The sequence below is a fragment of the Corvus kubaryi genome, unplaced genomic scaffold (genome assembly GCF_017639235.1).
Source record: "Corvus kubaryi isolate FWS band 111438036 unplaced genomic scaffold, C.kubaryi_AGA036_p1.0 37353, whole genome shotgun sequence".
Taxonomy (NCBI): domain Eukaryota; kingdom Metazoa; phylum Chordata; class Aves; order Passeriformes; family Corvidae; genus Corvus; species Corvus kubaryi.
The window spans coordinates 4,542,922-4,565,354 of NW_024581115.1; the positions used below are offsets into that span (position 1 = coordinate 4,542,922).

Sequence of the window (22,433 nt, forward strand, 5' to 3'; positions counted from 1 at the left end):
CTTTCTTTCTTTCTTTCTTTCTTTCTTTCTTTGTATTTGATACTCTTGTGCCTGAACAAGGTGGGGAGGTGTTTAACTGCTGCAGGTGGCTGTGCAGGCAGGCAGACAACTGACCCCTGCACTGACCCCTGCACTGTCACACCCTGCAGGTGTCACACCCGGTCCTGCTTGGGGAGCTGCAGGGCAGTCAGATGCTGAATTGAACTCCTCGGCAGTGCTGTGGGATTTGGGAGCATCTCGGTGTGCCAAGCTCCCACCTCCACTAGAGGGTGTGGAGCTCCACAGAATCCTTTTGTTTTCACGGAAACGGGAAAACTGGGAGTCCTTCTGTAATCGGATGCACAGGCAGCCAGGCCATGGTGGGATTATATCCTCGGGAGATCCCTGCTCTGTGCCCTGGCAGCAGCCCAGGCTGCTCGTGCATTACACAACTGCCAGCCGGGCTCGGAGCATTCCAGGGGGTGTCCCTGGCCAGCCTGCAGCCAGGAAGAGCAGCTGGAGTGTGCAGGGGAGGCAGCTCTGCTGTGGGTTTGATCAGGTACTGCCCACCTCCTGGATGAGGTTGCTTGGAGGGATAACTTCCCCGTGCCAAATTTTCCCTCTCCTTCTGCTTGGGGAGCAAAATGTAACAGCTGACAAATGTCTCACTTGCACAAGAGCCTGGCTCCTGGGTTTCCCTTCCTAGAGGGAATTTCCACTGGGTGTGCAACATTCCCCAGCCAAGCCCAAGACCAGTGTGCTGTGAAATTCCATGAGCCCGTGCTGCTTGCTGGGCTGTGTGTGCTCCCTGTGCTTGTAGGATGTGCTGCAGAGGCTGCTCAGCTCGTGGTGGCCACGTTGGCTCCTTGGCCAGGTACAGGATTTCCTCCTTGCTAAATTCTGCCTCCAAGTGTCTCGTTAAGAATGAATTCCTGAGCAGAACTGGAGCCAGCAGTGCTGCCTTTGCTCCAGCACTCAGTGCTTGGGGGAGCACCCAGAGCAGGTGGCCGGGGATGTGGAGGAACACAGGCTCCTCTCCAGCTGCTGGTCCCGTCTGGGTGTGCAGACATTTAGGAGTTGGATCTGTCTGGGAGGGAAGCAGCTCCACAGGTGGGTGGGATGTGCAGCTCTGCGGGGTCAGGAGGGCTCCATGTCCTGCCAGGGTTGTCCAGTCAGAGCCCTGGTCATGGGGAGAGTGAACTGGCCTCTCCAGGGACCTTCCTGAAAGAATCCCATGGGAATGTGCCCTAGAGGAAAGAGGGATCCCAGAGCTGGGTAATATTCAAGGAACACTTCTTCCAGACTCAATAACATCCCTGTGGGCAAGGAATGGAGCAAAAGGGGCAGGAGAGCTGTAGGAATGGACGTGGAACTCTGTCAGGAGAGAGAATGAGGTGGAAGAAGGGACAGGCCACCAGGATGAATATAGGGATGGTGTCAGTGTGCTGTGCTCATCCACGGCCAGGAGTGCTGATGCGAGGGAGGTCAGAGACTGTGTCCCCCAGTTCCAGATCCTGGTCCAGAGCCAGCTGTGGAGCAGCAGCCAGGATCATAACCCAGCCAAACAAATCCTCCATCAGCTGAGCATGAAATGGATATTTATGTGTATAATGAGGAAGGAGGCAGAGGTGTTTGCACAGGCACCCATGTTTTACCTCAACTGCAGCCAGGCCAAATCCTGAGCACTGGGGCTGGGCTGGGATCCTGTGTGGGAGATGCTCAGGCTGTGGGGAACAGAAGCTGGGGGCAGCTGCCAAGGTGGGGCAGGTTGGTGAACAACGGGGAAACCTCTTTGCCCTCCAAAGCACAGCCCAGAGAGGGCCTGGCTGTGCCTGTGGTGTCTCCCCTCACACTAAGCCCAGCTCTGTTCCAAGGCTGCCTTCTGCTCTCCCCTGCTCTGCTCCTGGTTTATGCTGAGGCTGGAAGAGCTCTGAGCTCTGTGCCTGGCTGGACCTTGAGCTGGGGCAGCAATCAGCTCACGCTGTCTGTGTTATGTAAGGGTTTGACCTTTGCCTTGTTGGAAGCGGAAATGTCTAGACTGCTCTGATCTCTGCAGGAACTGCAAGGGGCTGTGGCCACTTCTGCTGGGTAAACAGCCAGAGAACTGCCTGTTTTCCACCTTTCCTCTCCCTCCACCACCCACTGAAACTGCTCTGGCAGCTCTCTTGGAGTGTGACACCTGGGAATAGTGCTGGCAGCCAGCAGTGCAGCCCAGACCCTTCCACTCGGCATCGCTCAGCCTTGGTGAAGGCTCACCTCTGCTAAGAGGCTGCTTTTAGCTGTTCCCTCGAGAGCTGGTTTTAGGTCTGGCTGTAGCACTGCTCTTCCTTCAGCAGCAGCTGAAGTCCTTTGGGCACAGGCTGCAGGAAAGACACGTCTGGTGTCTTACTGCCCTGACCCTGGGGAAGGACGAGGCTGGGGCTGGGCACAGCTGAGCATCCTTGGAGCTCACAGCTCCCACCAGAGCCAGGATTGCGCGGCAAGAGATGATGCCAGTCATTCTGCTGTGATGGTGAAGGGAGCAGGCAATCAAAAAGGCTTTAAAAAAAAATTATTTTTAAGCTATAGCTAAGAAATCTGCCATGGCTCCAAGTTGGACCTTGCAGCCAGAGGTGAGCAGGCTTAATTTGACAGCTATTTCTTAAATATTTCAAAAGCTGCCTGGAATAAACGGAATGCTTCCGAGTAGTGACCTAAATTCCACTTGCTGTAAATTTCATTAGAAAGTGGATTTGTGTGCCTGCCAGGCTGCTTTGCAGCTTCATTGATCTGCCCAAACCATGTGCTGTGCAAGTGCCTTCCTCAGCAGATTTTTAAAGAGCTCGCTGCTGCGTGCTGCCAGCCCAGAATGTGACTTGTTTTCTTCCTTTTCTCTCCTCTTCCTCTTTTTTTTTTGTTTCCTGGTGCAAATGCATCATTTGTTTACTAATCATGTCACATCATTAGCTGCATGGAGTCATCCCACCAGCTGTGTGGGCACGGAGGGAGCAGCTGGGAAGGAAAATGTCGCTCTCTTCAGCTCGCTTGATGTGCTTTGCTCCCAAATCCCCATCCCACGCCATGAAGGCCAAAGACTTTTGCAACCCTGGGAGCTGCCAGCAGCTCTCTGCTCTCCAGCACTGTCACCTGTGGTTCTGACATCCCCCAGAAAAAGCCTCCTCTCCTCCTGCTGTCCCCAAAGTGCTGTCTATCCCTGTGCAACCACAGCTTTAGATCTTGTGGAGAGGTGTGATGGTAGCACAGATGGCACAGACTGAGCCTTACCAGGGAAAGTAGCCTGAGGAGATGTGGGACTGCCACACCTGTGGATGCAGGAGCAGCCTGCACCTCGTCAGGCCTGAGCAGGGTCACAGAGGTGCTGCCGAGTTCCCTTCCTGTAGCAGTGTGTTTGCAGCCCACCTGCTGGGGTTAAAGGGAGTGGAGAGGGGCTCTGTGCAACACCACAGCTGTCTCTGTTTGGTTTCTCTCCTGCAGTGGGGGAGTTCACCTCCTGTGTTGTCAGACTTGGAGCAATTGCCTGGTTGGGCTGAATTACTGGGTGAGGGGAAGGTGTGTTCCAGTAGCCCTGAGGTTGGGTACCCAGCCCTGCCTGCCCCGTGGGAACCCTATTCTGGGGCTGTCCCTGTGCCCCTGGCACTGCTGTTCCTGTGGAGACCCCCAGCCCGGGGAAAGGCTACATGGCAGTACGAAACCCAAGTTTGGGAAGCCCCATGGCCTTGCTGTGGTTCGGGGGCATAGGACACCCTGGGCACTGTGTGTGGAGCAGGCAGACTGTGCTGGAAATAAAGGCCTAGCCCACAACCCCATCCTTCAGGAATGAAGTGCTGGCACCTGGCAGGAGCTCTGACAGCTCTTCCCAGTTCACAGCACAAGGCAGAGCTGGCTTTTGAAGAGGAGCTTTCCTGCCCGAGGACAGTCCCAGCACTGCCAGGCTGGCATGGAGAACAGCCCTGGCAGCAAGCCCAGGGGTGGGTTTGGGCCAGGAGGGCATGCTCATGTTGAAGGGATGTCTAAGGGGATTAGTAATCATAGAAATGGTCTCCAAAGGGTGAGATTACAAAACATGGGTTTCCCTCATCTCTCTCCAGACACAGAGCCTGTGCAGCTGGGAATATGGGAGGGACTGGAAATACCCCAAACCCACCCAGAGAGGTGTTTAGTGTCAAGGATGGAGGTTGGAGAGAAATATCCCACTCTTCTAACCACTCTCTATGAGTGAACATTGTGAAGAGACATCTGGAAGGGGGGTTTGGTGCTCCCCTTGCTGTGTGGGTGATGAAAGTGGGAAGAAATCCCTGTCTTGGAGCTGTGGAACATGGGACTGTCCTGCCTCCTGATGAGGAGGGGGCTTTCTTGGGCTGAGTTGTGGCATCCAAACAGCAGCAGCCTTTCCACTGCCTTCCCTTCCCCTTTGGCTGCCAGCACAGGGGATGCTGAGTGCCGGGATCCTGGCTGTCCTCTGCTCTGGGAGAGGCGCTGCTTCAACTCTGCTGTACAACCATGACTTATTTTTGGAAGTTAAACCTGAAGTCTGACAAAGACCCCACAGCTTGGGCCAGCAATATGGGCTGTCCTAGAGGCAGGGCCTTGCTGGCCAAACTAATTTCCCATAAATCTGAAATGCTCTGCCAGTTTCCCAGGTTCTCAGCATCCCTGCTGGAGTTGCCTGTTTATTTATTTCCCTGAGTCTTCGATGTACAGTAGGTTTTGCAGAGGTGATGACCCACGTCCCATCCCCTCCTGCTGTCAGCACCCACAGCCTTTCCTTATTCTGGCTCTTGATGAGGGGTTTCTCTTGTGGCCCCAGGTGGCTTCAGATGTCCCCAAGCCTCATCTGTCCCCAGCTGCAGGAAAGGCAGGGAGGAAGGAGAGTTGGAGGCAAGAAGTCTCCTGGCTCTGTCCTGCTTTGTTTTGGGGCAGGGTGGGTGGTTCAGCCCCTTTGAGGGGGGGGCTCTGCAAGCTCACCCATCCATGCCTGGCAGAGAGGCACTGGGACTGTGCCAGCCTGGCTATGACTGGGCACTGGGATGGCACTGGGAGCTTCCCTGCCTCGGTTCCCTGCCCAGTGCAGTGAGGTTGAAGCAAGTGCAGCTGCACTTGTGAATGCTGAGCAAAGGGCTGGTCAGGGTGGAGCTGCCAGGGACAGTTGGATTTAAGAGTTGGGAGTGTCACCAAAGCAGCAGTTTCTCTCTGCAACCCATGGGGGCTTAAGTGAAAAATGAAACTTCTGTCTATCTCCTTCCTTGTGCTTTCTCATCTCCGCCAACGGAGCTGAAGATGGCAGAGGATTTTTTCCCCTATATTTAGCTTTGGAGAAATTGCTATAACTAATCGGCTTTAGGATTCTGTGTTCTCTTTTTTATTTTATCTTTTCCTGTCACTAAGACCTTGTCATGCGGCTGTGGACTGCAATTCGCTGGCTCTCTGTTTGCTGGGCTTTCATGGAGTCAATTAATAACCCGTAAAAATAACACCTCCAGCTGTTCCACTTGCAGCTGCCAGGCTGGAGTCTAATTACGGGGCCTTGGATCCCAAATCCTGCTTTGCATGTAAAAGTGCCAGTGAATAGGAAGAGCAGAGGAGATGGCAATGCAAAAAAGGAATGTGGTTTGGGGTCTATTTTTAGCCTTTTCAAGCCAAATGTAAAAAGACCCTTAGGCTGCTTGTGTCCTGCTGAATGTGATCACATGCACAATATTGTTCCCATGGCACAGCGCAGCAGCCAGGGTGGGTTGGGGGTTATTTTTGGCAATTAGCTTGCCTACACTACAAACCTCCTTCTGGGTTAGTTTGCACAGTGCTGTGTTGTGGCTCACATCCATGTGCTAATGGGTTTATTGCAATCAGCTCCAGTTCTCTCTGCGTTCCTGAGTGTGTCAGTGCAGTGGTGGGGAGAGGAGGCACACAGCTGCTCACCCAGTGCATCACACAGAGTGGTTGGTGGTAAAGGGGTGCTCAGCCTCCCTCCAAAAGTCTTTTCCTGCTGACTGTGATACCAAATTAATTTAGCTGGGGCTCTGGTGGATAGGTGATGGTCTCCCTTCCATGTCATCCTGTCTGTTGTGCACCCTCATCTGCTCTCCAAGCTGGATGTCGTCTCTGGGTGAACTGCTGGGCAGATTTGTCCTCTGCTTCTCTGGAGACTCTGCTGGGCTGGTTCTGCCTCAACTCCCACCACTGCCATATTCACCTGCCTCTTGCCTCCTCCTGCGTGCTCAAGACCACTCTCTTTTCTTGCTCCCCACAGAAGTGGGCAGTGAAGGCCCATGAGTGCCCAGGTGCATGGGTGGTGTTGGGGATGGGGAACAAAGAAAGCACTGGGCTCATTTCCAGTCTCTGTCCAGGGAGTTGCCCATGGCATGTCAGTCCTTTCCATCACTGGGCTCTTGTTTAATTCAGACTCAGCCTGGTTGTGACCAGAAGTCACATTAGTTCATTAGTTAATTTGAATACTTGGTGGTCACACATTAGTCTGTAGCCACCAGCTTGAGACCATGACTGCAAGTAGGCTTCTTTTGCTGGAGACCATCCCCTTTGTCAAAACAAGTTACTTGGAGACTGATATTGGAACCTGCCCTCAGAAAAAACTTGACACATTCCACTTGCACAGGGGTTGCAGAGACACCCCTATGGCAATTCCACCTCTTCCTTGTCTGCTCACGCTCCCCCTGACAACCCCCAGAGCCAGGAGGTGTTAAACATCTCTCTCATCCCTTGGGCGATGGAGCCACACTCTCAGAGGGTGTCCCTTCAGTGGAGCTCTGCTACCAGTTCACTCATCCAGGGACAGAGGATGCTATCAATCCATCCAGTCTTGCCTGGCAAAGAGATTGCAAACGTGGCTTTCCATCACGTGCTACATTAGCCAAATTAATTCCAGGACTGACAGCCAGCAGTGCTCGAGGTCGAGACAGATTAATGCTGCATCCGTGTCAGAGTCAGCAGAGCTGCTGCTTGCACTGTGCCAGCTCCCCGGCTGCAGCCAGCCCTCTGCTCAGCCGTGCCCTCTGCCTCACACCTCTCCGGAGCACTGAACTCTGCAATCACTGACACAGACAATTCAATTGGAAGGAACATCTGTCTCGGAATTGTGTTCCCATTCAGGCTGCCGCCGCGGCGACAGGGTGACATTTTTCATGCGTCTTGCCTGCTTTCTTTAATCTCCTAAATACAGGCATGGCTGTGGAACACAGGAAGGTTCCTCCCCCGTGAGAAGGAGAAAGAAATTAGCCAGCAGATCGAGCGTGTATAGCAAATAATGAGATTGCCTTGGATACAGAACCGGAATTCATGTAAAGAATGATGCTGATCGGAGACGATAAGCGGCATTTCTGGGGTCCGCAAACAGCGTCATGAAACTTGCATTTCTCAAGTTCTGAGACACGCGTGGATGAAGGCTGCCAGCACAGGCCTGATCCACAGACTGTGAGTTAAAAAATAAACCCTGAAATAGCAATACTGGTAGTTATTTTGGTGTGCAAGTGCCTCATAATGCCTCATTTTCCTCCAGGCACAGGAATAAGCTGTACAGACACAGGCACTGTGATGCTGGCAGAGCAGCAGCCACAAAGGCAACTTGTCCTGACAGAGCTCCACTGAGACGTGCTGTGTTTGCCCAAGGGTGCAGACCCAGCTCTAGTGGAGTCAGTGTGTCCTTTAAAAGGAGATGGATTTGTCCAATACTTTCAATAGTAAGTGTTTCTTTTTACTCCTCTCGTATTAAAAAAAATAATAATTATCAACGTGTTAGAGGCAAATAGGGACAAAGTCTCTACCCAGTGAGTGACCCAGCAGCTTGATTCAGTGCTTGTGGAAGCAGCTGAGAGTATTTATACTGTCAGGCTCATTAAAAGGAGGGATGGTAAACAGCCTTTGTTTTTATTTTTATAGGAAATTTACTCATTGTTTCTGCTGAGCCTTTGGCTGGGACTCCTATTTTTCTAAGGATTGAGTGATCAGATCCTGGCAGTTCTTTAAGTCATTTAAAGAGACAACTGGAAACAGGCTGCTCCCTGTGAGGCAGGTACCAGGCAGCTCCCAGGCAGTGGCACATGCACACAAGGGCTGTTTCCAAAGGCAAGTAGAAAAGTTGGGCGTTCCCAACAGCCCAGCGAACCCTTCCTCGCTCACAACTCCAGCTCCTTGTGTCATGAGCTTGACATCTTCAGCAACAATGAAACACCTCAGCAAATCTGCTATTATCCAAGTCTTTTTCCCTTTATTCCCTTGACCTTTATTTCCTTTACTGGAAGAAAGCTCATGGGGGTGAGTTCTCTTTAGCCTGTGCCATCTCCTGATGTCTGGGGGATAAAATAACCTGGTGGGAGCCCCAGAGGGGGTCCCCTGCTCCTCACAGTCCCCCCAAAAAACAGTGCTATCAGGCTGCTAGGTGTTACAAACATCCAACACAGGTATTGGAATAAATGTTGGATCTGATGCTTCATCCAGAATATCCACTCCACCAGCTCCTCACATTCAATTATCTCTGTACGAGCAGCCCCCCCTGCACCACCTGCTCACTTCTGTTTTAGCATCGCACGGCTCCTGAGCAGCGACACGGAACTCGAGGCAGGGAGCCTTGGATGGATACAGGCTTTGCAGGGAGAGCATGGGAATAAGGGCTGGGATGTGTGCCACACGCTCATCTCCACTCATCTATTTTATGAATCAGGACTCAGTCCTATTTGCTAATGTTTGTCTGTGTAACCTTTGCTGTCAATGGCGCTGGTGCTCTGATGTCAGCTGCTGGACTCCGAGCGCTGGCAGCTGGTGTCCCTGGCCAGCTCCCAGCCTACAATTCAATTTTCCTACCAGTCACTTGAGAAGACAGGAAAAAACATGTTTCTGCCTGTTTGTGGCATCAAGACATAAAGGGCTCCAGTCTACAAGGTCATTTATGGCTTTTCTACAGGAAAGTTCAGATAAATCAAATAGCGGTATAAAGTTAATACACCCTCACTTATGGTACAATAAACTACAGTAAGCTAAGGCTGGTTTAATCCTGAATAAAAATCTCATCACAGAGTTTAACACCTTCTAGATATCGTACATTAACATTCCCTCTCTGAACACAGACCAGTCTGGAGATATTTTACCCTTATCCCAATCTTGTGAATAGTGGAAAATTACTGCAGAGCTAAAAGTCGGGAGTGCCTGGGAATAAGGGAACCACCCAGGAAGTGAGGAGCTCTGGTCTCCTTTCTCATGCTGACTTACTGTGTGACTTTTCCTGTGGCATTTTGTGAACCTCAGTATTTATACCTGCATATTGGGATTATTAGTGTCTTCCCTGCCATTATGAAGGGCTTTAAGATCTCCAGAGATACATGGAGAAATGTTTCCTCCTGTTCACTGTTTACCCAGTATGGGCTATCCAGGGAGCTTACAAAAATATGTACAGCTGTAATGGATGGGCACATTCAGGTCTGTGTCTGGAGGGCTGAACTTGGGGGTCACAGTTACTTTTAAGAGAAGAGGGGTGAAGGAGTTCACACATCCTCATATCCAGCTTTACCACTTTGTCTCTCCCTAAACTGACAAGGGAAAGGAAAAACGGTGACACCTGGTGAAATACCTGTGATGGATTAAATAAAAACCCTCTGTAAACCAGAATCAGTGTCCCCAGGGCACAACTCTGTTCCATTAACTGTTTGTCACTCATCATGCTTATTATTATTTCCATCATGCTGGCAGTGTTATCATTTGGGACCATTTCCATGCTTTTAAAGGTTTAGGAAGCAGGTATTTATTTCAATGCAGCCAGTAGTACACAAAAAATTCCACTGTTGCAGACGGGACTGATTTGTTAGGGAACAGCTCTTGAAGCACTTCAGTGTGTCTGAACTCAAACTCTCATTCCTTTTCCACATATTTTAATAAATGTATGGCTTAGCAGCAAGACTTCGAGTGACCATGTTCTCTCTTGTTACAAACTGCTGACAAACTCCTCTCTTTGGTACAACAGCTCTGAAGATGAGACTTGCTGGACAGTAAGAAGGCAGAATCACTTCACTTTTCTTCACTGCCTGGGATGCAAACAAAAGAAGCCAGAGCAAGTTCCTGCCTGCTGAAATTCCAGGAGCTTGAGCTGCATTCCAGCACGGCTGAGGGGTGTTTTGAATCTTTTCTCATATGCATCAGCCCTGCACGGCTCCCAAGCAACTGCACTTTCAGTTAGTTATTATTAATAGTAAAGGATTGACTACCAATAGTTCTCATTAATTTCCATGGCAATATTGCCCGAATCAAGATAACAATTGCCTCGAGTTGTGTAACCAAAGCTCATAACGTGAAGGAATGCAATCCAGGGAAAGTGCTCAGATGGAGGGAAGTCACCGACCTTCCATAACCTCCCTAAGGCCAAACTTCCCTTCATATCTAGCAGGCTGCATTCCTAATTTTCTGAAAATATGGAACGGTTTGCACTTTCAGGCTGTGTCCTCTGGGCTTCAGTCTCTAGCATGCCTCACAGCTTTCCTGAAACATTGCACCCACACATTTATTCCTTTATATTCCTCCTAACGATGCATGTCTGGAGCTTCCATAAGAGAAGATGTAACAGGAAAATAAACACTAGAAAAATTTAAAACCGTATTGCTTTCCTCTTCTTTGTCTATCTTGCTAAGATTGTTGTTTCTGCAGAAAACAGCTGAGACTACAATTGATTTAGATATTAAATTATGGATATTCACTCTATCAATAAATTCCAAATAACTTTAAAAGTCCAAATAAAGCATTTCTGATTTCCTGGCCATTTGGTTAGGTAGAATAGTGGTGGTCAGAGAGAATTAAAACATTTCCCAGAATCTAAAGAGGGAAATGTTATGAACAAAGAGGAATCTGAGTGGGCATAAATTCCTCCCTGTGCTATGCTTGTAGGATTATATCTCAGGCTTTCAGAGCAGGAAAAGGATGTTGCAGGCATAATGGCATGGAATATCAATCAGATAACTAAATCTAATTACAGTTAGCTAGTTAACTTCAGCTACATGAAGGCAACTGGCCAAGTGCCACAACAGAAATGAGATTCAGAGGAACAATTTCTCAACACATTAAACAACTTCTTGTAAGGACTAGTTCAGATCAGACAACAGGCTATGCTTGATTACCTTCAAAAGATACAAGGTTTGTGTAAGAAAGAATGGTAGCATAATCCCTCATTAGTGGTAACCACAAATTCAGCTTTCCCGGAGAAAGAATTGCATCAAAATGTCAGGATATGACTCTGAATTTTAGTAGATTTATATTCTGAGGGAGCGAGCCATTAATAAAAGATATCGTGGGTAAACAAAATGTCTCAATAGTGCTGTTGAAGGGAGCAGAGTCATGAGCTCCTAACTTTAAGTCCTTATTTTAACACAGTTTGTGATACTCTGATACTGTAAAAAACACCATTGTATTTATTTCTTGCTTTTAGTACATCACAGTAAACCATGCATGGTGTGAGACAGAGCTCTTTGAGGCATCCCAAACTGCAATACCCTGGGCTGGGTAAGTGCTGGCTGCTTATGGACACAGAGGAGAGGCAGAAAGATGCTCCTGCGGTGACAGAGGCAGGTCCCTGTGCTCCCACAGCACCACGGCCCTGGAGCACTGAGTGACTCTGGCACGGCTGTGCTGACTCCGGGCTGTTCCATTGCCCTGAGCTGACCTCCCCCCTGATGGTGCCTGAAACCCACCCAGAGCCCCCCAGAGCCCCGTGCCGAGGGAGCCATGGGGGGTGTGGGACCACAGGATGCTCAGGAGGCTGAGGGGAGCTACCTGCAGAAGGTGCCATGTCCCGCTGTCCGTGTCCTCCTGCCCCTGGGGGGTGCGTACGTAACTCGGTGTGTGCACGGCTGTGTGTGTGTACATGGCTGTGTGTGTGTACATGGCTGTGTGTGTGTACATGGCTGTGTGTGTCCATAACTCGGTGTGTGCACATGGCTGTGTGTGTGTACATGGCTGTGTGTGTACATGGCTGTGTGTGTGTCCATAACTCGGTGTGTGCACGTCTGTGTGTGTGTACATGGCTGTGTGTGTGCATGGCTCTGTGTGTGCACACGGCTCTGTGTGTGTACATAACTCAGTGTTTGCACATGGTTCTGTGTGTGTTCATGGCTGTGTGTGTGCACATGGCTGTGTGTGTGTACATGACTGTGTGTGTCTGTAACTCAGTGTGTGCACATGGTTCTGTGTGTGTACATGACTGTGTGCACATGGGTGTGTGTGTGTACATGACTGTGTGTGTCCATAACTCGGTGTGTGCACATGGGTGGGTGTGTGTACATGGCTGTGTTTGACAGGGACTCTGCCTCTCTGCCCCGCTCAGGTGAGACCCCACCTGGAACACCGTATCCAGCTCTGAGGCTCCTGCACAGGACATGGACATGTTGGAGTGAGTCCAGAGGAGGCACCAAGATGATTGGAGGGTTAGAGCAGTTCTGATATGAGGAAAGGCTGAGAGAATTGGAATTGTTCAGGCTGGAGAAGACTTCGGGGTGACCTAATTGCAGCCTTCCAGTACAGAATCACAGAATCACAGAGTGTGCTGAGTTGGAAGGGACGCACCAGGATCATCGAGTCCAAGTCCTGGCCCCGCACAGGACACCCCAAGGATCCCACCATGTGCCTGAGAGCATTGTCCAAACACTCCTCGAACTCCAACAGGCTTGGCACTGTCACCACCTCCCTCAGGAGCCTGTTCCAGTGCTCAACCACCCTCTGGATGAAAAACTTTTTCCTCATATCCAACCTAAACCTCCCCTGACTCAGCTTCATGCTGTTCATGAAGGGAGCCTACAAGAAAGATGAGGGGAGGGTATTTACCAGGGCATGTAGTGGCAGGACAAGGGGGAACGGCTTCACACTGACAGAGAGTAGGCTTAGATTAGTTTAGTCATCATTCCTGGAGGTGTTTAAGAAAAGACTGGATGCGGCACTTAGTGCCATGGTCTAATTGGCAAGGTGGTGTTAGTTCGTAAATTGGACTTGGTGATCTCAAAGGTCTTCTCCAACCTAACCGATCCTGTGATTCTGCGATTACAGATTTGGAAGAAATCCTTCCTTGTGAGGGTGGTGAGGTAGTGGAACAGAGCAGCTGCGGCTGCCCCATCTCTGCAAGCGTTCAAGGCCAAGCTGGACAGTGCTCGAAGCAATCTGCTCTGTTGCAAGCTGTCCCCGCCCGCGGCAGGGGGTGAAGCTGGATGACCTTTACGATTCTTTCCCACGCAGACAACTCCACCACCCCACAACCCACTCTCCCCTCACGCCCGCCGCGCGCCCCGCGCCGCCCACCGCGCATGCGCCCGGCCCGGCCCCGCCCCCTCAGCACCGCGCAGGCGCCGGGCCCGCCCCCGCCCGGCACCGCGAACGACGGGCGGCGGCGGCGGCGGCGCGCTCCTCCCGCGCAGGACGGCGCTGCCCCGGCGGCATGAGGGGAGAGCGCGGCCGGCTCGGAGCGGTAAGGACGGCGCGGAGCCTCCCGGGGCCCCTGCCCGCGCCCCGCGTCCCCCAGCCCCGCCGCCGTGCCCCGCGGCAACTTTCCCCATTGTCCGCTCTCTCCCCGCCGGCTCCTCTCAGCGCTGGCCGCGGGGAGCCCCGAGGAACGGTCGGTGCTGCCCGTGATGGACGGGGGGTGGCCGTAGTAATGATGGTGGTGGTACTGGTGATGGTGGGGCGGGGGTCGCGGTCCTCGGGCTGGTCACGGGCGCCCCGGGCAGGCGGCTCTGGCCGGGTCCCTCCAGGCAGCGCGGGGCTGGCACGGGTGTCCCGTCCCCTCCCGGAGTGTCCCGGAACCCACTGGGGCAGTGCGGGGCTGTCACCGGTGTCCCTCCATCCCGTCCGCTCCCGGGGTGTCCCGGATCCCTCCGGAGCAGCGCGGAGCTGTCACAGGTGTCCCTTCCCCGCCCGGGATTGTCCCGGTGGCTGCGGGGCTGTCACAGGTGTCCCGTCCCGCCGTGGGCTGTCCCGGATCCCTCCGGGAGACCTCAGGGCTGACACAGGTGTCCCCCCCATCCCGTCCCTTCCCGGGCTGTCCGGTTCCGGCGCGGCGGGAGGAACGCGGAGTTTCTTTGTTGTGTAACTCTTTTTGTCCGGGGATTAGAGAGCGTTTGCGGCTGTTTGTGCTGATTCAGGTGTTTTGGGTTTTTTTTAAAAAAATGCGGGGTAATCATGGGTAAATTCTTCTCGGGGCTGGGATGCCGGGGAACTTTCCTGTGGCTCGGGGGGTTGTTGTTGGCTCCGGCCGGGGAGCCGCCGAGCCCCGCTGCCCCAGCCCCGGGGCCGGGAGCGCTCCCGCAGCGCTGCGGGGACGTGGGAGCGCCTTACGGACAGAAAAGTGAAGCGAACTTGCTGTAGCGAACCCATTTCTCGCTAAAATGAGGGTGACTCGCAGCCCGCGACTCATCTGCGAGTGCTACTGCCAGAATTTTTCAGTAAACGTAATTGCAGTCGAGAGAGTTCGGGTCAAGCACTTTGCCGGGTAGAGCAGGCACGAAGCTTTTGGAGTAATTCCTCTCCGTGTTGCCAGTGAATTTTTTCTGGTCGCATAGTGGATTTTTTCTCGAAGTTTTTTTTGCCGGCTATCTCATAAATTTCTCTCTCACAAGTTTCAGTTTTTTTGAAGATGATCAAGGAATGCCCTTGATCATCAGTGTGCTTTAATAATCCGGTTTTTTTTTCTTCTTTCTGAAAACAAGCATTTTTAACACTTTTTTTTTTTAACCTCTTTTTGTGCTTTCTGTATTTCTTTCTTGTTTTGCTTTTGTTTTTTTTGTTTTTTTTTTTCCCCCAGTCCCTGTTCTGAGCAGGGCAGCCCACATACTGTGCTGGGGTACTGGGAAATGCTTCTCTGCCTGTCGCTGGGATGTGTCAGTGTTTGGTTCTCAGCAGCAGCACAGGAAGTCTCACCACCCTGACAAAGAGTCATAAAATATGTTGAAGATTTGTTACTAAAAATGTGCTAATTTTATGTTGTCTTTGGGAGAAATGATAAGTCATTTCTGACAGAAATATATATATAGCTTTTCAGGGCCCTGTTGAGTCTTAAAAAAGATTGTCAGGGAATTGTGAAGGATTTCCTGTGGAATTGCTGGCATGGTACCACGCACAGACTAATTGCAAGAGAAAATTGAAAATGGCTTCCTACGTCTGACAGATGGTTTTAAAAATTTCTTTTTCAGGTTTGAGTTGATCTCACTAAACTGCAGCCATGGTGCAGAAGTACCAGTCCCCCGTACGGGTGTATAAACACCCTTTTGAGTTAATTATGGCTGTAAGTATTAATTTTTGCTGTAATTTTCTTCTTGCTGGTTCCTTGTGTTGCTGAGTACTTGCTGGGCTTTGATAGATACTGTAGAACACACAAAGCTGAAAACAGTATGCAAAACATGAGAGCTATGTGTTTCAGTGTTTCTTTTCTTTCAGCGTTTCTTTTTGAGAGTATTTTCTTAACATAACGTGCTCTCCTTTTCTGTCAAAGCTTAGATACAGTTTCCAGATGTATTTGAAAGTTAGAGCAAAAGTAGGATTGAAGTGTACTGGAAGTTGATTACTGGGGGCAGACGCTTCTAGAATGGGAGGAAATGTCATGTACGCTGATTAAAACATTGTTATGGTTTTGTCTTCATCGGTGTAGAGTGTACAGGATTAGAGAGCACAGAGAAGGCCATGAAAGCAAGGATATGCCTGAATGAAAAGGGAGAAAGGACTCTGGTAACATTTTGAGGGAAGGGAAAAAAAAGCTTGGTAGGGAGGCCAGAGAGATAAACAAAAAGCCTTTTGGGTGCATGCTGCTAATTTGTGTGATAGTGTTACAAATAGTAAAGAAAAGAAAGAAATCTAATTAGGTTCCCTTTTTTTTCCTCTCCCTCCTTCTCTCCCTCCCTTTTTTTTTTCCTTTTCAAAAACGGAGTGGAAGTAGGTATTTGACATTTTAAAGTATATTCAGTTGAAACCACAGCTGTGGGGCTCTTGTGAGTTACAAAGAGCAATTAGGGAGCTTTTCCGTGATAAAACCAGTTAAAAGTGAACTGTAATCGAAAAAATAATTGTTTAATTTCGCTTGCTGAAAATACTATGTTTAATGGCTTCAGAGGAGAGTTTTAATAGTGCTCACAGTGTAAATATTTAGATAGATCACATGGTTTGGAGTGCAGAGTTCCTTACAGAAGTGTTCCTTTGCAGTCACAGGGCAAAAAAGGATTAGATCACCCTACAGGGAATACTGGCATTTCTTTTTATCTTGTTCCTAAGGCTGCCTCCGCTGTTACACGTGTAGGTCTTGCTCTTGCAAACACTTCAAGGCAGAGAGAGTGGTTATTTTGCTGAGCAGTGAAGAATCCAACTATGATATGTGTCAGGTCTTTTATGACTTCAGTAACTCTGACAGCTGAGCTTCAGGTGGTCTCTCAGTGAAATTTGATGGTGTCTGTAACTTTAGCCTTCAGTGAAGTTGTACTGGCTCTTAGATCAATCAGCCAAAATTAGGTTCTTAAATGAAATTCCCTTGCTGTTTGCTACACTGATGAGTCTTTCCCTTGCTGCTGAATTGAAGGCAAAAATTCTTCCTTTGGGTTATTTCTTCAAGGATATTTTGAGTCAAAATGCTGATGTCAGGATTGTCCACAATGCTTTGCTGGGTGTAATTAGAAACACTTCTGACTATTAGTATTTAACAGAGTTCTCAAACGGTTCTGTGTCTTGGGGATAATATCTGAAGAAGAATATTTAACAAATATAAAACCTTCCCTTACATTAAAGCTTTTCTTTTGAAGGCAAGAGGCTATCCTAGGTATGCACCTAGGATAAAATAAAAGTTAAAAATTAAAAGTGAACTAAGAGGAGAAGAATGCTCATAAAAAGAAACAGCCAGACAGGATCCTTTCTGAGACTGGAAGTTTAGCTGAGCAATAATACATCTGATTTATTTAGTGTGTGTCAGAACAGTGGGTTATCACTTGTACTTGTTCAGAATGTGAGCACTGGATGAACATCTTCCCCCTGCCATTTCGCTGCTGTTACTGATTTTTAAAACTTGTTAAATTCCTGCTGGTGATCCATCAAAACTGTCCCTGCATTTTCTGAGGTGTGTAGAGGAGTGCCTCCATGAGCCAAATTCTGTAAGGAATAGAAACAGTATATGCTGGCTTGATGCTTTTTGGTACTGCTTTGTTACTGTTTCCCCTTGGTTGAATAGCGATTGCATAAGTTGATGAAGTATTTCTGGAAGGAATACTTGTGTCAAATTTTGTGCTCACTAAAGTGGAAGCACTACGTTGCACATTCTCAACAAAAAAAGTGCTGTAATGTTATTTTAGCAGTGCCAGCAGCTCTTCTGAAATGAGGAACAGCCCGGCATACACCAAGCTTGAATTTAAAGCACCCAAGAAAAGACTGATGTGTTTGATTTTCCTTTGTCCCTCTCTTTATATTTGCATGCAGCCCTTGAGAGAATGTGTCTTCAAACAGAGGTTTAAACCCACACCCCAGAGATACTCATCTGTCAGTAAAAAAATCTCTTGAGAACACTTTGGTCAGTGTGGCAGCAGGGTTCTGTGTGCTGAGTTGTGTAACAAAAATCCCTGTCTCTAGCCTGGGTCTTGGGTGGGATCTCATCTTTGTCTTCAGGTGCTGAGTACTTTTAAAAATTTTGTTTGGCCAATTGTCCTCCCTTCCTTGGGCGTTCTCTGGAACTCCAGAGGTAATTCTTTCTGTAGAGTAGTAACGAAGCTCACCAGTGTCAGTGAAGCCTGTGTGCACTGGGAAGATTCCCTGGATGACACTTGTGGCAATTGCAAATTGGAACTCATTAAGTCAAACTAATATTTAGCCTTCAGATACAGAAATCAGCATTAATTATTCTTTTCTAGAAGCCACTGAGTGAATGCCACTTGCAGAGTGGGTCATTTACAGTGCAAACTTCCGATTTGCCCACTTTCCCCTTCCTGGGTTTCCAAGAGGTACTTGAGGGAGAATGGAGCACAATCAGCATTCCATTCATGCAGCTCTACTGTGTTCCCAGGGAACTTTGTTCTCTGGGAAGGGTGACTGCAGCTCTATATTAAGACAAAAAACGGAATTTAATTCCACTTTGATCTAAGCCAAGATTGACAAGACAAAAGTGTTTTGCAGGCAATTACGATATAAAGACTTCTAAAATAGACAAGAGTCAAAATTCTTTTCCTAAGTTGAATTGGTGTTGAAAATTAGTTTCTCTGTTATGCATCCTCCACTGAAATCTAAAACTCATCTGTTGAACCCTAATGTATCTCTATGACACTATCCTTAAGGCATGACCTCTTATCTCCCAACTGGGAGTTGGTGGGGTGCTGAGGCTGGGAGAGAGTCGGGACATCCATCACTTCCAACTTCCTACATTCCCTCATCAATAAAGTCCAGCTATGTAAAATCTAATATAAGCTACTTCCCTTGAAGATTTCTTTCTACTGGCAAATTGTGTGGTTCCAGATAATGTTTAAGATGCAAATCTTTTCATGAAACTACTTCCTGAACTTGAAAAGATTCTAGAATCATAGGCTGTAAATTGCCACACTTTAGTCTGACACACCTAACACAGGCAAGATGATTTCACCAAATAGTTTCCGAAGCTGACATGATGATTTTTGGCCGCTCTGTGGAATATCTGTCATAATGAACTTCTTGGAATCTCTGTATGTCAGTGGATATGTATTTTAAAAAGCACCCAGGGCAGCAGCTTGCACAGCTGTTCAGTAGACTGAATAGAATCTCGCTTCTCCTCCTGTTCAGAGTTTACGTAATGCTGGAAGCAGCTGAAATGTGGAAAAATGGCTGTTTACTTAGACTCACTTGTCAAGTTACCAAGGTTAAATATACTGGAGAAAAACTGAGAAGCTGCTTTTGTAAAACTTCTGAAAGATTACAGTTTCAAATTTTTTATATTGGCTTAAAGAGGTTTACATTTAAAGTAATACAGGGACTTTGCTGAATAAGTAGTTCTTAATATTAAAAGGCAGTTAAGAACTTGAATCTTCCTTAACACACATGAGGCTAAAATTAACTTTGGAGATTTGCAGCTCATTTTCAGTCTGACATACTTTAGATAATTCCCCTTGAGTTTAATTTCCAAAGTAAATTTAAATAATGAATAATCACTTGCAATGGCATTCCAAGGGTGGAATTTATGTAAATGGAAGATAAATAAGATTTTTGAAAAAGCACACATTGGATTGAACCATTGACCAGCGGGATTTTTCCTTTTTCTTTTAAGTTTCTGAAAGCTCTGTGGAAAATGTATTGGTCTTCAGCCCATTTAGAAAATATCCTATTTACAGTCACAAATTAGTTTCAGAAATAATGTGAATTTTAAAAAATCGATCTCACATTTTCCTATTGTTCTGATGGAATACCTGAAGTATCTCAAGCATGAATCTCTCCTAATAAGTATAATGTATAATGCCTTTGATTATATTATGATTTTTGTGGTTCAAATTTGCTGCTTTTGGACAACAGGCTGACTCTCTTTGGCTTTATAGATCTAAAAAATAGTTCTTAAGGTATATCTCATGAATTAAAGTATTCCTAAATTACAGGTAAGTAATAAGACTGTAAATGGGATAAGCACACTTCAGTGATAGAGTAGATTAGAAAAAAATTTATCTGTTTTTTCCGATTGACAAATCAAAGTATAATCCCTTGATCTAGATTGTAATGGCCTTCCTGATCAGGCAGTACATTGTTATTTCATTATAAAAGTTATTACTTTAAAAAGCCATTTAAAAAAATTCAAACTGTATCAAGCTAAATGCCATACCTGCTCATAAATCCTTGCCATTTTTTTATTCCTTCTAGTCTCTTTTTTTTGTTTTTTCCTGGAAAAAATGCATTTCACACGTCATGTGAAGAGGAGCTGAGAGGCTGGTGAGAAAAAGGAAGCTCTTCTGCAAGTGCTTTTGAAAGCACAAAGCAGGCATTAAATATATGGAGAAGTACTTTATTCCCCCGATGCAGTGCACTTTCCTGAGAATTTGTCTTGGATACTTAAATCCTGGAGAAGGGAATAAACTGAGTGTCTGCTCCCAAAACCGCTGAGCTGTTTTCCCTTTTGTTGTAGAACTCCCAGAGTCTCATCTGCTTTGCTTCTTGTCTTTGTTGAAAACTCAGCCTTATTTGCTGTTGGAAATGTGTTGGTGAAGCTGTGGTGGAGCAGAGCCTTGTGTGGAATTTCTGAATTTATATGAAGTGCCTGCAGTTTCACTGGTGGTTGACAGTGGTGGTGGTTCCTGTGTTACCACACGGTGTAAGAACAAATGATTGTTTGGCCACTTGTTTGGAATGAGCTGTGGGTAACAAATGTGAGAGTTCACTTGAGCGAGAGGGAAAAATATTGACTTAGCAGCCTGCTAATGGTGCAGTTTGTGTTATTTTGTGACGTGCTTAGCTATTTCCATGCTTGGTTTCCTGTTGGTGTTATTTTTGTTGTTTTTTTTTTTTTTTTTCTGGGCAAACACATGACCTGACTGTAGCTGACAGCTGCAGTTCTCTTGTTCACCAAAAGCTTTGAGTCAGTTTTTAACAAGTCCTTTACACTTTAAAAGCTAAGACACCACTGCTGTCACACTCTGAAAGGTGTCAGAAGAAAGAAAATATGTATCAAAACAGTTCTTGTGTTGTGTTCTGAAAGCACTCCAAGCTTTTCACCCTTTGCAGGTGATTTAGCTCTGGTGTGACGTGCTGCTCCAGGATCTGTTGATGCAGCCAAGTGATGTTGCCTTTGAGTTAAAACTCTTAAACAGGTGGGAATCTGTCAGAAAAGAAGTGGTTACACATCCTGCAGAGTCCTGGACACTCAGGGTTCTACAGTTAGAATCTGGAGAAGGTATAACTCCATGCTCATGGTCTAAGGTGTGATTAGACAGTAAGAAGTATATGTAAAAGTCTTCAAAACCATGTGGGAAAGAGATAATGGTGAATTCTTTTGGGATTGATTAAAAAAACATACCCAGTGAAAAGCCAGAGGTTGCTTAGAGGTCAGAATGACGTGTTTCCATATGGCTTGGGCAGTCCGTGCTACCTGAGGACTTCCCAAAAAGCACCTTCAGTGGGAGTCCAGAATCTGGAACCCAGAATTGAGGGGATATTTGTTGTAGCCAGGACCACTTTTGCTTTGAGCTCAGTTTGGAGTCAGTACATTCCTGGAGGGAGGCCGGCGATGGAATCTTCAGGCTGTTGCATTCTGAATGTGGAATGAATCTTCCGAGAATATGCAAGGAAAGCTGTTAATTAGCTCAAGTTGAAATTAATTACAGGTTAGTCTTAAATGGTCTATTTCATTTTCTCCCAAGTGAATTTGTCTTCCAATTTTTTCATGGAGTTTAAAAATGCTGTGCATATATTCTAAATTAAGAACTAGGATGTTAAGCTGAATTATTTAACTCTTTCTTTAATTTTTGTGATACAGTTAAGACAGGTCAGGTTAGCAGCTCATGTAAAATGTTAAGTAAGGCCTATTACAGGTAATTTAATAATTTGACTTTCTTACAGTCAAATTGCAGCTGGTTTCAGCCGTCCCCAGTCAGTCAGTGGTGTTTGAGGTCAGAGCCCTGCCAAGGACCTACGCTGGTGGCACAGCCGATGGCAGCATGGCTAGGAGGGGAATGCCTGGCATCATCTGCACTCCACTGCAGCGTGGGCCAGCACTGCCAAAAGAATACAAGCCAGCAGTGAGCCATCACGAGTTGAGATCAGCTCTCAAGTTCTTGGCTTTTCTCTGCATGGCTTTTGTTCAAGTCACGCTGATTTCAGCCCAGTCCACAGAGGTTTTCAGCTTGTGGTTCATGGACTCTGTCTAAGGGTCAGAGAAATATCACCAATATGTGGTTTCCCACTGTAGCTAAGCTGGTGCACCAGGCTGCTGCTCTTGCTTTCTTGCAAAGATGTGTTCATCAGCAAGCCAGCTTAGGAACACAGGCTGGTCCAGAGCTGTCTTAGAGAAAAAGAAGATAAATTCCTTGTCAACTCAATTTTCTCACTGGGTTCCCTTAAGGCTGCTGAGCATCCCTGTGGGAGCAGGTGCTTGTCCCCCCCATGCTGTGGGTGAGCTGATGGCAGCTGGCTGCAAGAAAGAGGAGTCAGCAGGGCATCTGTCACTAAGGTTGCACTCTGGGAGCCCTCCATTCCATTGGGAAATAATTAGGGATGTGCAGTTTGAAAAATGCAGAAGCTGCTTGCTGTAACAGTAAATGAAGGGGCCATTAGAAACCTGATTCAGCAGTCTTCAGGTATTATTTAGCAGTGCAAAGTACTTGCAAATCGCACTTAATGGCTTGGAGTTGTGGATTCTGTGAGTTGCTTTGGCATAAAGGGTGTTCTGTCCCTGCTTCAGAAAAATGAAAATTAGAAATGTCTGTGTTGTGTGCTGGAACATGGTCACATGTGAATGGAATGGCTGCCTGTCTTGCTTTGTATTCGTGTTTAAAACTTCATATTTGAGCATT

The 22,433-nt window shown here is 47.6% G+C and overlaps 1 protein-coding gene and 1 long non-coding RNA gene across 3 annotated transcripts in view; both read left to right on the forward strand.

The window, feature by feature from the left end:
• Positions 1 to 5,167: 5,167 nt before the first annotated feature.
• On the forward strand, positions 5,168 to 10,549 carry LOC121666565. Of its 2 annotated transcripts, none has more exons than XR_006016691.1 (3): positions 5,168 to 7,404; positions 7,490 to 7,670; positions 9,944 to 10,549. It is a non-coding gene; the product is annotated as an uncharacterized LOC121666565 (long non-coding RNA). The 2 variants fall into 2 exon arrangements; XR_006016693.1 differs by lacking the exon at positions 9,944 to 10,549 and adding an exon at positions 7,870 to 9,920.
• Positions 10,550 to 13,323: 2,774 nt separating this feature from the next.
• Positions 13,324 to 22,433, forward strand: part of SEC14L1 (SEC14 like lipid binding 1) — a 39,234-nt gene continuing 30,124 nt past the window's right edge. Inside the window, exons 1-2 of the mRNA XM_042032662.1 lie at positions 13,324 to 13,420; positions 15,141 to 15,232. Coding sequence (XP_041888596.1) covers positions 15,170 to 15,232 — 63 coding nt within the window. The 5' untranslated portion in view covers positions 13,324 to 13,420; positions 15,141 to 15,169. The remainder of the gene's footprint in view (positions 13,421 to 15,140; positions 15,233 to 22,433) is intronic.